General features: G+C 35.1%; 2 protein-coding genes across 2 annotated transcripts in view; one reads left to right on the top strand and one right to left on the bottom strand.

Moving 5' to 3' along the window:
- LOC147069578 (uncharacterized) overlaps window positions 1-15,155 on the top strand; it is a 126,929-nt gene that overhangs the window by 37,840 nt on the left and 73,934 nt on the right. The window lies entirely within an intron of this gene.
- Window positions 8,557-9,814, bottom strand: LOC147069581 (uncharacterized). Its single transcript, XM_085950642.1, has one exon. The coding sequence runs from the start codon at window positions 9,749-9,751 to the stop codon at window positions 8,609-8,611; it is 1,143 nt and encodes a 380-aa protein (XP_085806768.1). The 5' UTR covers window positions 9,752-9,814; the 3' UTR covers window positions 8,557-8,608.

The following is a 15,155-nucleotide window of genomic DNA, read 5'->3' as shown; positions in this document are numbered from 1 at the left end:
ATTTTTATCCATTTTGGTAATGACTTCATATTTAATCAGTACTTACCATTAACGTTGCATTATTTAACCATTCATTGTTGAAGTACATAGCCAAATAATCTTTAAACAAGCTAGTTACGTCTCCAATATAACAATATTACAACACGGAATTTCCGTTGTATTTTGCAAACAAACATGTGTGGTTCTGTATTACAAAATCATAATAAATATTTAATTGAGAATTTGAACACAAAATAATACTTTCAGCGGTAATAGTCATGTAAAAGATAGAAAAAATATAATAACAGCCTCTTCTATACTACGTACGAATTTCTGACGTTTAATAAATGTCAAACGGAGAGTTGCTAGCGCCTCTACCGTCAAAGCGTGTATACTTTAATTGCATACTGTACTCGACACTACCGGCCGACTTTTAATATACTTCGTTGAAGTCGGCTTGCGCTTACGTTATGCAACCGGTCATAGTGCTTCATTCGTGAATCTTCAGGAGTGATGTTAGAATTATTATTAGTTAACTTTTAGTTTGTTGCGAATAAGAAAAATAGTCGCATCTAAAAGGAGACCCGATAGGTACATTATTTAATAAGCACGCCTCTAGCATGCATTGCCACCATAAAAGGTGCGTCGTTGAGAAGTCTTCTATATTAGCGAATTCCTGTTATCCCTGATTTATTGTCGTCGGACAGTAGTCTCTTGCGCACTGGGGTATGAAGGGCGCAAAACAATAATATAATATAATTTCACATACAACATTTTTATTCATGAATTGCAATTCAATGTTAGGAATAAAATGCTAATAAATTCTCATACAAATCATTTACATGGTTGAATCTTTAAAAGAAGAATAATTGAATCCTTTTTTACGCATAAATAAATATTCGGAGATGTAAAAACTACGCCAACTCATTTGTACGTATATGTCAGTTGGACCCTTTTAATCGTCATTCCCTTCTGATTGAATGAAATCGGATGTCAAACAAATCGTCCCTTTCTTTGTATTATGTCCTTTGTACAAATTGTGCTGTAAAAAATTGTTTATTCCGACGACTAAAATCGGCATCACTCCGGAAAATACGTGTCTTCTCAACGATGCGTTCAAATATACAGAAACGAAAACAAAAAATCTATTAAATGTATCTATTAAAACATCTGTAAAGTAAAATGAGAGTTTAAGATCCGCTAGATCCAACTCTTTCCATGAGTCTTTCCCAATACATTTACATCAGATATGATTCTAAACTAGTACTATTACTAATAATTATTATAGACATCATCTGGAGCTCTCTAAATTTTAATTTTACCCTACTCTATCAAATTAGTACTATTTATCACGTTTTTCTTAGCTCATATTCTTGTTTGTTTATCCAGTACAAATCTTGCAATCGATTTTAACTAACTTTCCGACTAGCTAGACATTTGAAACTTTTAGAATATATCAGAACACGATGACAATGCATTCTTTTAATACTTTTAGCCATATTTAAGTAGAATTGAATTCATTTTCAGTTAATTCTGTTTTGTATGAAAAGTTATTTCGGAAGAAATCCGTAATCCAATCCACTATTATTGGTTGCTAAGGGGGTGGTCCTATAAACTAAATTATTCATATCGACCGTGTTTAGGAAAAAGGGCGTAACCCTGAACAAATTTTACAGGAGAGGCAAAAAACGTTTTTTTGAGTGATTTAAAGTTTTATTTTTGAGTGAAAAATAGGCACAGACATTGGGTGCATGATGATTGATGATTTGGTGTAATATATTTTCAATCTTTTAATAATTAAAGAAGTTATTACAGAAAAATCATTAAAATTGAGGATAAATGCTTTTTTCCATAAATTAAAATTTAATTAATCTCAATTAAAACCTGAATTTAGATAATAATTCGGCATTTGCGGCTTACTTCCTTTTTATAGAACGCGTATTTAATTGTCTACATTGTTAATATCTAATAAAAGCACTTTTAGAAAAATCGAGGGTTACACCCTTTTTTCTAAACACAGTCGATATATACTTGCGTTACTATGGAAATCAAAATGACATTTCAGTTTTCTATATTTTTTTGTTTATTTGTTGCAAAATAGCAAAAAAAATATTTGTTGACAATTGCCTTATTTGTCCTAAATATTATTAATACATAGAATTGTCAAGTTTATATGATTCAGACGATTTATATGTTGAAGGCGTGGTATATATAAAGTTATTTTTATCTTGTAATTATTATAACAAGTGTTCAGAATTGTTTGATAAATCATCATCGAAAGATACACAGTTGTGCAGCGAATACAAATTCTTAAAATTTATTACAACAATAATGAAACTATTCGAGCTTTTCGGACATTACGTGAAATTTATGGTCAAATTACTATTCGTAGAGCTTACTATTCGTAATTTAATTTAAAAATTCAAATCAAATGGTTTTTTGTGTGTTAAAAATACAACTCGTCAAAAATGTAAACATACCACTGAAAATATCGATGTTGTGATTCAAAGTGTGGATAAAATTCCAGAATAATCAATTAAACGTCGTTCTAAAGAACTTAGACTTCTTTGTAGCTCTACATGAAATATACTTCATAAAGTCAAACCGAATGACCATTTGGTGCATTGAAATTTTTTTGATCAGTCTTTAGAGCAACTTGAAACAGATCCAATATTTCATGAAAAAATCATCTTCAGCGATGAAGCTAGTTTTTGTTTAAATGGCTTCATAAATAAGCACAATTGCCGTATTTAGAGTATAGAAAACTCACATGCTCACTTGAAACACTTTTATAACCACAAAAATTGGACATTATTTTTTTGAAAACGAAAATGGCAATGGAAAACGCTATAGAAACATAATTAATGATTTTTCTCTGATATGAATTTGATGATTTTGATCTGGACCATTGGGTCTATTCTATACTTATCGAACACTAAATTGATAAATAGTATCAAACTTAGGGTAGGTTTGTATAAAAATATTAGCACTTATTGTAACAATTACACGGAGCTGGTTTTTATTGTTGCAATAAGTGCGATATTTTAACAGCAGCAAGATAGGTGCTGTTAAAATATAGCACTTATTGCAACAATAAAAACCAGCTTCGTGTAATTGTTACAATAAGTGTTAATATTTTGATACAAACCTACCCTAAGTTTGATAATATTTATCACTTTATCACTTTAGCGGTTGATAAGCATAGAATAGACCCACACATATGGTTCCAACAAGATGGTGCAATACGCGATACAGCTCGTGACACTATTAACTTATCGATATATTATATCTCTCATTTATATACTTACACATAATTTAAGATTTTTCGCATTCTTTCTATAATATATTTCCTTCATTTTTACGCTATTACCAGGTATGTTTTTTATATGTTGTTATTATTTATATCAAAGCTTTGTAATGCCTAACTATAATATAGCAATGTCGTAAACAGACATTTTCCCGAAAAAACATGTTTTTTATCATTTTTTCACAAGCCCTGCGATAACGCTTTTGTAAAACAGCCATTATTTTTTTTAGTAACTTCAGAAGTATTTAAATGTTTTATTTATCCTATGGTAAGATACGAGTCAGCCATTTTTTACGGCGATTCTTATATTTTAATTAGGAAATATTTTAGTGGGTACTTTATTAAAATTTTCAGTTTATTCATCATTTAATTGCCAGCCTTCTTACAATAATTCACAACTTACGGCCTGCTGAAAAATTGTGTGAAAATCTTTTTCCTGCCATTAATCTAATTTACGGTTTTGACCCGTTTTGCTATTCCGACAGAAGATACTTAATAATATTTCAATAATTATCTAGAATTAACTTCCAAAATAACATTATTAATTTGTCACTATTATTTCCTGCTTGAAGACATGGTATTAAGAAATAAACAACTAACTATATTGTCAATATTAAATTTCATTTATTTAATACTGTTCCCATATTTTTTTATTTACACCAACGGCTCTATTCCAATATAACACTAAATAGCACTACAAAATCAATAAGAATAGTGATAAAAATGCTATGACGTAATCAAGGGTAATAACTATCTCAAAAGGCGTGCACCCAAGGTTGCGGGGGTTTCGGGTCTTCACCCTCACCCCGCCCCCAAACTACAAATTATTATTTCGCTAAATGGAATATGATTTATTTAGTCTAGACACATCCGTTATTAAGGCGTATACTATGGCATAGCAAACTTTAGGCGCGCTTCAAAGTTGTGCTATGAGAGTGTCTAGAACGAACTTCTTTGGTTGGCGTGCACTTGGGTGTGCATAGTTCCATCTTTTATCCAATGAAAGACCTTCTCGCTCATCGTAAAATGCCGCAATTTTTTTTCGAAAGCTGATAAATTGTCCCTTGTAGATACCAAGTCGCAATGGCCGACAATGAAACATAAAACATAAGTATGAAGCCGCGTTGACACGGTCCAAGTACGATCCAAGTACACTTGGATCGAGTGCCATCCAAGTGACAGCTTCATACTAATTATTCCTATCCAAGTTAACTTGGATGAGTAGGACCGGGTTCAAGTAGCTTGGATACGAATAATTAGTATGAAGATGTCTCATACGAGTGCACTTGGATGGCACTCGGTCCAAGTGTACTTGGATCGTACTTGGACCGTGTCAACGCGGCTTGACTGAAAAAATTTTGTGTGCACTGTTTATATCGGATTTTAACAGCCTATCTCCACCCCTCGCCACTGGTATTCTTCTACGATTGTTCATTTTGGTTGATTTAATAAAAATAAAAAAATAATTATTTTTCAAAATTCTGAAACATTCATAGAACCTTGTATACCTACCTACATTGAATAAAGTTAGATACTCTTTATAGTTGTAATATAATAAATATGACTATGCATTAAGTCGAGTTTAGCTGCTTAAATGATGGCCCATAATTTGAAATGATCGTCATTAAGTTTTCGCGCCGAAATTTGAAGGGGAATCCCAGCACTGAATGAAAATATACGCACCTCTTTACGGCCGTTATATTTCTTTTTCATTTCGGCCATTAGGTTATGGCCGCAATTCGAATCTTTGAGTCTTCAGATAAGACGTTACCGATTTCAATCTTAATTTATAGCTTTCACCCACATGGTAAGATGTTGCCAATCGCGAAATAAATCTAAAACTGTGTAAAATTATATCGACTATACCTATAATAGAGAGGAAAAAGGACGTAACCCTCATTTTTTTCAAAATAGGTTTTATTTGATAATAGCACTGTATACGACTAATTATTAATCCAAACAACAAGTTGTGTCATACAAAGGATGTAAGTTGCAAATGCCGATTTATTATCTAAATTTAGCTGGCAATTTAAAAAAAAAAAAAAGAAGTGGTACAAACGACTTAACTATCATTTTATTGGATTTTCTTTAATTAACTCGTATCAAACTCAATATAACAACTAAATTATTAATTATCATGCAGTTCAAAGTTATCTCTATTTTGTATTTTAACTTTGACCGCAAACCATAAAAAAATCATATTTGTGTCTTCTGTAAAATTTGATTCATGTGGATTACGTCATTTTTCCTTTCAAAATGCGATATACTTAATATATTATTATAATATGAATACTTATCACGTCTGATGTTAGGCAACTCTTTCGGGAATGACAAATATGAAAGACACCTAGTCGTCCAAGAGGAGCTTCTTCAATGACGCAGAAGATAAAAGAGACATCCTTTTGACCGTCCATACCTTGAGATACGAGTACATTAGGTTTATTTTTGATTTTTTAAGACAACGGAAGAGGACGGGGGTTAATAAAATCCTGCAGGTCCCACTGACTTCCTCAGTTACCCCGCCTACTACATGTCTCACAGATATACAGGAGCACAGGTAGGACGTTAAACAAACGACATTTAGTCTTCACAGAATACAGCCTTGACCTCCATGCGACTCCAAGTTGGTTGAATGCACACCCCGCCATAACTATGCGGATTCCAAGCTCACTAGAAATACCATCATCGTCGGCAACCGTGGCACCCAAATATTTGAACCTGGACACCAGTCGACGGGTGTGCCCGCAGAGGAGTGTCGGCGTGAATGCATACGAGTGCTCATATACGAGTTATTTCGAGCTTTCGCATCCACAAGTGGTTATGAAATACGCATGGCTTAACGGTCATAATTATTATGATCATCAGTATCCATTTACATCGTTCGCACTGTCTTGTATTTTCGACATGCCACATCGGAAATTGAAAGCAAACATTGGATGGCTCAGATAGGTGCACCAATTTATGAATGTGGACACAGGTCTTGCCTGTCGTAGAATGTCAGAGTGGGGCGAACCTACGGAGAAGGTTTTTCAACAGCCATTTTATCCGGATTCAAGGTAATAAGAAGTAATATTCCATTTACCTAAATAGTTTGTATTTTTACATTGTGTGCGCGCCTGCCCTATGCAAAATCATGCAAGATCCTAACCCTACAAGACACGCTACGCTCTACACAAAAACTATGTATGAGAGCATTTGGTACAGTTCGATTATGAGGAATACAGCGGAAAACACATTTTGAAAATACCGAAGATACTGGATTATTTGTAAGTTTGGGTTAGTTTAGGTTGGGTTAGGTTGGGTTAGGTTAGGTTAGGTGAGGTTTAGTTAGGTTTGGTTAGATTAACCTAACAAATAATCCAGTACATCGGCTATTTTCAAAATGTGTTTGCCGCTGTATTTCTCATAACCGAACTGTACCGAGCATTTTTTTTAAATTTAGCTAGATACAAAATAGTTGAAGAAAATATAAAGATAAATTATTATAGATACTTATGTAGGTAATTATCAAACAAATTTGTTTAAACTAATTTTTCGAGACGTTATAACTAAAGCATTATCAAACAATTTCTGAGTTAACTAATTTTACAGGCGAAAAGGTTCGCAGATATCCAAAGTATTTCTTCCCTTAGACAAAATCTTCCCGTCGCCTTTTGAATAAATTTGCAAGAAGTGTAGGATCCGGTTCACAATGTCATTCCAGAGGTCGATTGAAAACTTTACCCTAAGTATTAAATACCTGAATAATCGCTTTTGTAGTATTAGAAAACTTTCAAACAGCACAGAAGATAGTGTGTCTGGGATGAATTAAATGTGTCAGATCCGGCGGATAGTGAAACTATTTTACGAAGAATCGTCAAGGGTAAATCGGGCACGACTAGTTTGACCAGTGGCGGATTAGTATATTATATTTATAGCATAGTAGGTACCCAGTAGCGAAGGGTGGAGGTAGGCTGTTAAGATCCACCATATAAAGTGCAAATTAAACTTTGTTAGTCACACGTATTTGTTTTTATTGAACTAAGACTACAATTTACAGATGGTGTTGGTTAGTTAGTTAGTTAGTTAAAAATCAATTTAACCCTGCATAACCAAACCATAATAGTTTTTGTATAACGTCTTGTGCGATACGACAAAATAATTGTGCACACTTTTTCATTCATACTTATTTGTTTTCGTTGGATTATATTACACATAAGTATTGTTGACTTGCCAAAAATCTTGACTTGCTCTAGCGTCATTTATCTTTAGTTGCTGTTAAGTGAATGGAGGGTTGTATCCAAGGTATTCTTTAACTTCACTTCCCAAATTGAGTCTTAGCCAACTATTTAGTACCGTAAAATTAATAAAGTATGAAGCGCTCCAGAGAGATGTAAAAACTTTTAGTTAATTTCGCTACGATTATAAATAACACACGTAGATTAGTTGGTAGAGCACATTTTCCTGAATCCAGAGGGTGTCGTATATACAATATGTTTTAAAAGATTTTTTCCTAGTGGTTATTATTATTTCTCAAAAGTGTTTCCAAATTATGTATCCACAATAAATAATGTTACATTCTCAAATCTTGTGAATTAATCGTTTAATTAAAAAAAAATATCATATTATTATAATAGTTTACAGTTTTTATGTTTCACAACTAAATTAGTGTATGAGCCTAAGGTGTGACCTGTTATGTATACTAATAAGGTATCACACCTATCAAATTTACAATACCATTTGATTATTGCATCATACAAACTTTATTCTTTTAAATAAACAATATAATATAATATAAATATTTATGTACCTACTTGACTGTGTCAATCTAAGAAATGTTCAGAAGACACATAACATTTAGTTCTTTATCTAAAAACGATAAATTAGTCAAAATAACATTTGAAACCAGTGACTTGACTTGACTTTGACTTTGGATCTTCCTTTAGTGTTATTGGGGCACTCCGGCGGGTAGCCTCATCCCCTTCATCTCTATTATTAGGTCGCTAACAAGGATTCGCGTGATTCGACGTGGTGATGTTAGTCTCCGGTCCTTGATGGGGGCCGAGAGATGCAGCAGCCTCCAAGGTCAAGTGTTGTTCCTTCGTACAATCCATTCGGGTGGTGATGTGAGTTACCCGGTTCTTGATGAGGACCGGGCGAGGCTGCTGTCTTCAAGTCCAAGTGTTGTATAAAAATATTCAATTTTGAAAATTTGCAATTTCAAAAATTAATTCATATAAGAGTGAGCTTGGAGCTCTCTTCATTCGGCAACGTCCGCCGATTGACACAGCTTCCATGTTTCGCGACATGGATCTTCCAATCTTCTCTTCCGTAGGTGTTTGCTCATCGGCGATTATTCTTCTTTCTTCCTGTGTTTTTCTTCGTCTTCTTCGTTATTTCTTTGCTTTTCTTCGGAGCTACATCTGGATTTTTGCCTAGATTGCGTAGGCGGGCATTTACTTCTTTTTCGTACTCTTGGAGGAGGTCGAGTGTTAGGCTAAATTCATCGATCCAGTAGCCTTCGGAGTCTATTGTGTATCTAACATGTTTTATGTATGATTTAATGTTCCAAAGGTCTTGTTCGTCGTATGCGTTGAATGGTAGTTCTCTCATGATTGTTGTGTTGTTTTGAATCTGTTGAATTCTGGTGGGAGGCTCCCAGTCATCCACCTCTGTCTTTGTCTGTTTTTTTCTGGAGACAAGCTCCCATCTGTCATCTTGTGACTCAGGTAAGTCCAGTTCCGGGGTGGTATAGTCCGGTTCCGGGGTAATATACATGTTCTCGTCGTCTTCGCTGCTGTTGTCAGCCTCCGGCAGCGGTTCGCTCTCCGGGGTCTCAGCATTTTCGATTTCCGGTGTTGTCGGGGTTTCCGTTTCTGTGGTCTCTGCTGTTTCGGATATCAGGGATTCCGGTTCCGGGGTCTTTGTTTCTGTTTCAGCGGTTATTGCAGATTTGATCTCCGGGGATTCTGTGTTGTCGGTCTTATGTGTTGCCGGAGTTTCAGTTTCCAGTGTCTCGGAAGCTTCGGTTGTGGGATTTTCCGTTTCCGGGGTCTCTGTTTTTTTGATGATGATGATTTCCGGGGGCTCAGTTGAGATGATCGGTCTGGTCGGTGAGTGTGATATGACCGCGATTTTAGGTTCCGGTGTCTTGGTTATTGCTTCTTCAGTCGGGCTGATGTCTGCTTTCACTTTCTGTGGGACGGAAGCAATGGTGCGGTCCATTTCCGGCGAGGCCTCCTTGTGTAGTATGGGTTTGTCGGCGTTGTTGTTGTCTGTCTGAGTTTGTGTAGTCGTTGTCGAGCTGCGCATTGTCCTCATGTTGCTGGTATTGTTGAGGTGTGTGTTTCTGATGCTTCTCGGAGTTTCTACGGTGATTCTGCGTCGTAATGCGAACTGCAGAGTGTGTATCAGTTGCCCTCGGTCGTTGTCGAAGAGTTTGGCCAGGACAAGAGGCATTGGATGCTGGCTCCTGCCCCGGGTCATCCTCGTGATGCTGACTATCGGGTAACCTCTGCGGAGGAGATCGTTGGTGATGTCCTCTGTTGACACGCCGATCGGAAAGCCCCTGATGACTACGGATATCCGGTCTTTTTCCCGTGTAGTAAGGGTAACAGGGTCTGCCTTCTTGATCGGCGATTGTGTTGGTCGTCTGGTGGAGCGAGTTGGAGATCAGTAGTGTGGCTGGCGGCTCCTGTTGGTCCAGGTGTGAGATAAAATGGTGTCGTGGTTTCTCCTCCAGGAGTGAGTTCGTGCGGGTGTGTCGGTTGCTGTCTCGGCCTCCTCTTGATAGGCAGTCAAGATAAGTAGGTGGAGTGTCAGGAGGTCCCGTAGTCTGGATGGTTTGCGTGAATATAACTTGTTGATCTCGTTGTTGATTTTCTCCATTGTGAAGTCTTCTGTCTCTTTCCTATAGCTGTAGGTATGATGTCTGGTCGCTTGTGTAGTTAGCAAGTAGGTAAATCTTGCTTGGTCGTCTGGTGATATTTGCAGGTAGGTCGACTGGTCACTTGCGGCGGTAGAAGTAGGTAATATTGGTCTGGTCGGTATCTTGTTGTAAGAAGGTCGGTTGTATGCAGGTATCGGAGTGCGGGAAGAGACGTCCGCTCGCGACGGGTGCTAGACCGCAAGTGAATGAATCCATACACGTGTCCTGTAATAAAAGATGAAATATGTGTTTATGTAACAGCATCTTATAGTCAAAGTAATATTTTATCACTGTTGAGTTGAACACGTGCGCATTCTTGTATTGCTTTCACCTTCTTTTAAACTTTGACCTGAGCTAAGAAATTTATTAACCGTTTGTTATCAATGTTACTTTATTACATGCTCGTATTAAGCAATATATAATTCACACCCTGCACCCTCTTTAGCCTTTGACCCGAGCTAGGAAACTCATTAACCGTTATCAATGTTATTTTTCGTTGCTGTAAACAGACGCCTATGGACACCTGCAGAATCAAATCGCACATTGTTCAAGTCAAAGAACCCATTAAAGTAAATTGTAAATAATCCCAGGAAATGTCATTCCTGTTGCCTTTTGTTTCCAAACCATTGTCCAGTACGTAAGCTCTGTCTGTTAAACATTTTGTACTAAAATTACGACTTAAGTATATAGTAATGTTTTACTTTACGTAAAACACTATTAACTTCCTGTATTCATAATCAATAATTGATTATGAATACAAATTATAATCAACGCCCAAACCGCTCCAGCATCTTAGAAGGTAACTCTCCTGACAATCTACCTTCATGACATTACGGTCTATAAACGTAAAACTGTGAAGAATTACATCAAGGAGTTTCACAGAGTGTCCCAATTCTGGTAAGAAACTTGAGAAAAGTTAACATCATCAAACTGCACAGGATACCTTCAGCCAAATCACCTGTTTCCTCAAAGCACTCATCACTAGGACATAACAGATCGATCAAAATCCATTCCGCGATGTACGCGTTCGACATGCCTGGTATAGATATTAGTAAAATAATCGATTTGCATATAACATGATTGATTGCGGGAGTGACCAGATACCCCAAGTGAATCAGGCTTTACCGTGCGGCGCTCAGTGAAAGTAATGAAAAACTTAACGACATTTCCCTACTCAGGTTCTTTCAACGAAATTAGGTGCGCCTAAGTAAAAGACATCGTCCTCAACTCGATTGAACTTAGTTTGCCAAAAAAGTATCTAGCTACTTGTCCCGCTTCGATCCCTAAATGTGGCATAGGCTTTAGTATTTGGAAAAGTCGATTTAAGGTAATTCATTAAAAGTTGTTTTTACTATTTTCGATCAAGTGATTTAATTTTTTGCTGGTAATAACCATGAGGGATTTTTTTGACTCCACTGCCGAGGATTTGGGAGGTGGTAGTTTATATAAAACTGCCTTATTTCACATTAAAATATGATACTGCACACGTAATCATGGACGAATCGAAATTTTTACATGGATACACACTACACAGCAGTGGAGAAGAGTGGAGGTAGGCTGTTAAGATCACCCATAAATAGTGCACACTTAACTTTGTCAGTCATACTACTTGTTTTCATTGAAATAATACTACAATTTACTGGTTAGTTTTCAAAATTCTATTAAACCCAGCGAAATCCAAGCCATAATAGATACTAGTCAAAAAATACTCATCTATCTTTAAAATATCTCAAATTAAGTAATCAAATCATATTGAATTGAATTTGGATATTTTAAAGATAGAATAATATTTTATCTATTATAGTGTAGTTTAGGCAGGGTTTAATGAATTTTAAAAAAATAGCCAACAATATTATATGTATGTGTAATAATTATGTATTCTTAATCCAACGAAAACAAATAAGTATGAATGAAAACGTGTCCACAATTTTAGCGTATCGCCCAAAATATAACAAAACTATTATGGTTTGATTAAGGTAGGTTTTAATTGATTTTTAAAAAACTAGATTTCATAAATTGTAGTCTTAGTTCAATAAAAACAAATACGTATGACTGACAGAGTTTAATGTCCATTATTTATGGTGGATCTTAACAGCCTACCTCCACTCTTTGCTACTGCTACACAGATACCTTAAAATTGAATCCATCCACGACCACATATTAATATGTAAACTCTCAAAGAAATTGTATCATCCCAGACGATGTCTACAGGAGGCCTAGGGTCTTCATATCGAACCTATCACCATATCAATACTCCCCCACAACAGTTCCCATTAGAGGTGAGTTGGAAATATTGTCACCAGTTTGTGTACTCAAGTTTCGGATGAAACTACCCATACTCAGTATGTGCGGCCCAATAAACTTATTCCAAAAAACTTGTGATGATATCATCGCGAGTCGCTGTTCTGTGCACTCGCCAGTTGGTAGACTTTCAACACTATTGACATTAAATGCGCACGAACGAAATAGCACTTGAATATAGGTATATTTTGATGTATTAGTCTTCGAATGTATGAATAATAATAGGTCATAAATTTTGTGTTGCAGCACCGTGGTGAGATGACGCACAGGCCAAGGCCTGTTATATACTGCTCAAAACATGTTTAAAATTTTAAAAAAATCACTGTTATTCATTTTTGTTAACAATAATATTGTAACCCAGAAAAAAAACTCATAAATTTAAAATTTTGTAATAAATGGGACTTTTCGACAAGCGGAGTTCAGCGTATTTTTAGCGATTATATTGAAGCCGATGCACAGTCTGAGTTCCCTGATCCGATACGTATTTTAAAATACTAATAATATAGAGTTGGTTTTAGTTTCAGTTGAGTATGAAACTTTTGTCGCATACGCAAGTTTATATACTAAGTATTTTTTTATACTCGTAGTAAGTATACTTAGTCTTCAAAATCGACCAGTTTTCTCATCTCTAGTTCCCATTACCCTAGCTACTGAATTGTTTTCTCTCCACAACTACAAGACCAAACCACCATAAACATGTGGTATCAGATTCCGAACTACCCTCGAGGAAAAAATAAACAATAAAAGATAATGGTCAATCTACCCATAGACACTAGTAAGAGCGGGTGGACCCATTCACCCCACAGTGTAAAAATAATGTAATACCAATGCATAAAAACATAATGTTAAATCCAGACACAATCAATAATACTTCTCGAGGGTATGCTATCTGTATGCTGAATCCAATAAGAGACCTTCAACTAAACAGCGAAATCATTTATGTGATGTTCTGAATCTGGAGTGCGCTCATGGTAACGAAACACGAAATATTATTTATATTTATATCAGTGACAGTGACATAAAGGCCAACGTACTGATTAAGAGACCCCCAACGTTTACGATAAAAAAAATATAACAATCAATTTTAATTTTCCAAATTAAAATTCAGGAATTTATTTTGTTATGCTTTGGGTAATATTTTACAGTATGTTTGTGTAAAATGCAATATTGGCTTTATTGACTGATTTTAACTCTTTAGAGGCCTCCTTTTAAATTTTCAAATGATTTGACTGACGCGCCGCTGTACATCTGTCTACTTTTTCGTTCCCTATTTTACACGGCCAGTATCTATTTAATATAAAAAATCAAAATAATATGATTGTTTGATTTCTGTTTTATACTTGGCCCCATCGGACATAATATGCGTATAACAAAATAAATACACAGTTTGTTCAAATTATCTTTCCTGCCAATTCCAATTTTGAATATTCACGACAGATAAAGTTAAAGTTTACTACAAATTTTGGATTCGATTTTAATTTTATGTTCTCTTGTTTGACTTAGCTGTCAGAAATATTTCCATTTTGACACGTTGTGATAATAGATTCAAATATTTTAATATTGAAGAATGGAGAATGTAATTATTATTCTTTTGTAATTCTTATGTAATTATAAAAATACTTTATGTCGTCATCAAATGTTTAAAATATATATAACGGATAATAAGGCTTTAAAATTATATAAATAGATTATCTACAACGTTTAAGGTATGTCCAGGATCATGCTTTGAAAATAGAAAAAAGCTCCATTTTGACCCACGCTGAGCACGTCCGCCCCTAACTAAAATAAATGTATATTATTGACCATACATAATTTTGAAAAACACTTATGAGAAAATATGAAAAAAATCTTTTTTTTTTTGAAAAAAGTAAGACATCCGGCAGAAATCGAACCTGCATCACTTGGGTTTACGCCTCTTCCGCGCATTGTCCACTATGCTACTAGGTGACATACTAATTACGACAAATTTTAACTATTGGCCTTTTAATACCTGCTCATCAGCGCTCTTTCAGATCAAGCTACTATTGGCAATCGGTTTTTGTTTATTAAATCAAAGTAGATACCTACTACTTCAATTACTAACCGACGTCACGGTTCTCTCCAATATTTTATGATGTAACTTACTCGAACTTGATAATAATTTTTAATTGACTATTTCTTTTATTCAATGAATAATTCACAAGATTTAAGAATGTACCATTCTAATTATTGAACATACATAATTTTGAAAAACACTTCTGAGAAAATATATTATCACCAATAGAAAAAACTTTTCAAAATCTTTTTTTTTTCTATTGGTTATAATATATTTTCTCAGAAGTGTTTTTCAAAATAAAATTATGTAATAAGCGTTGAACTATCACGCCGTGGGTCTCAGGTTTGAATCCTGGGTTTGGCAAGTACGCATATTGTTTTTCAAGTTGTATGTGAGTCATGGTATGGACCTAATAGGTTGAGCAAGTGGCTGACATCCATTTCTCGTAAAAAACAAAATCTGTTAATACAAACCTCTACTCTGTGTAGGCCCATATGATCATATTAGGATCGGACATGGTCGGGATGTTCAATAATTAGAATGGTACATTCTTAAACCTTGTGAATTATTCGTTGAATAAAAGAAATAGTATATTTTGATCAATGAAGCGACCTTGTACAAAGCCA

This window comes from Rhyacophila brunnea, unplaced genomic scaffold (genome assembly GCF_057557595.1).
Source record: "Rhyacophila brunnea isolate RB1 unplaced genomic scaffold, BYU_Rbru_1.0 scaffold_23, whole genome shotgun sequence".
Classification (NCBI taxonomy): domain Eukaryota; kingdom Metazoa; phylum Arthropoda; class Insecta; order Trichoptera; family Rhyacophilidae; genus Rhyacophila; species Rhyacophila brunnea.
This window is presented reverse-complemented; position numbering and strand designations above follow the sequence as displayed.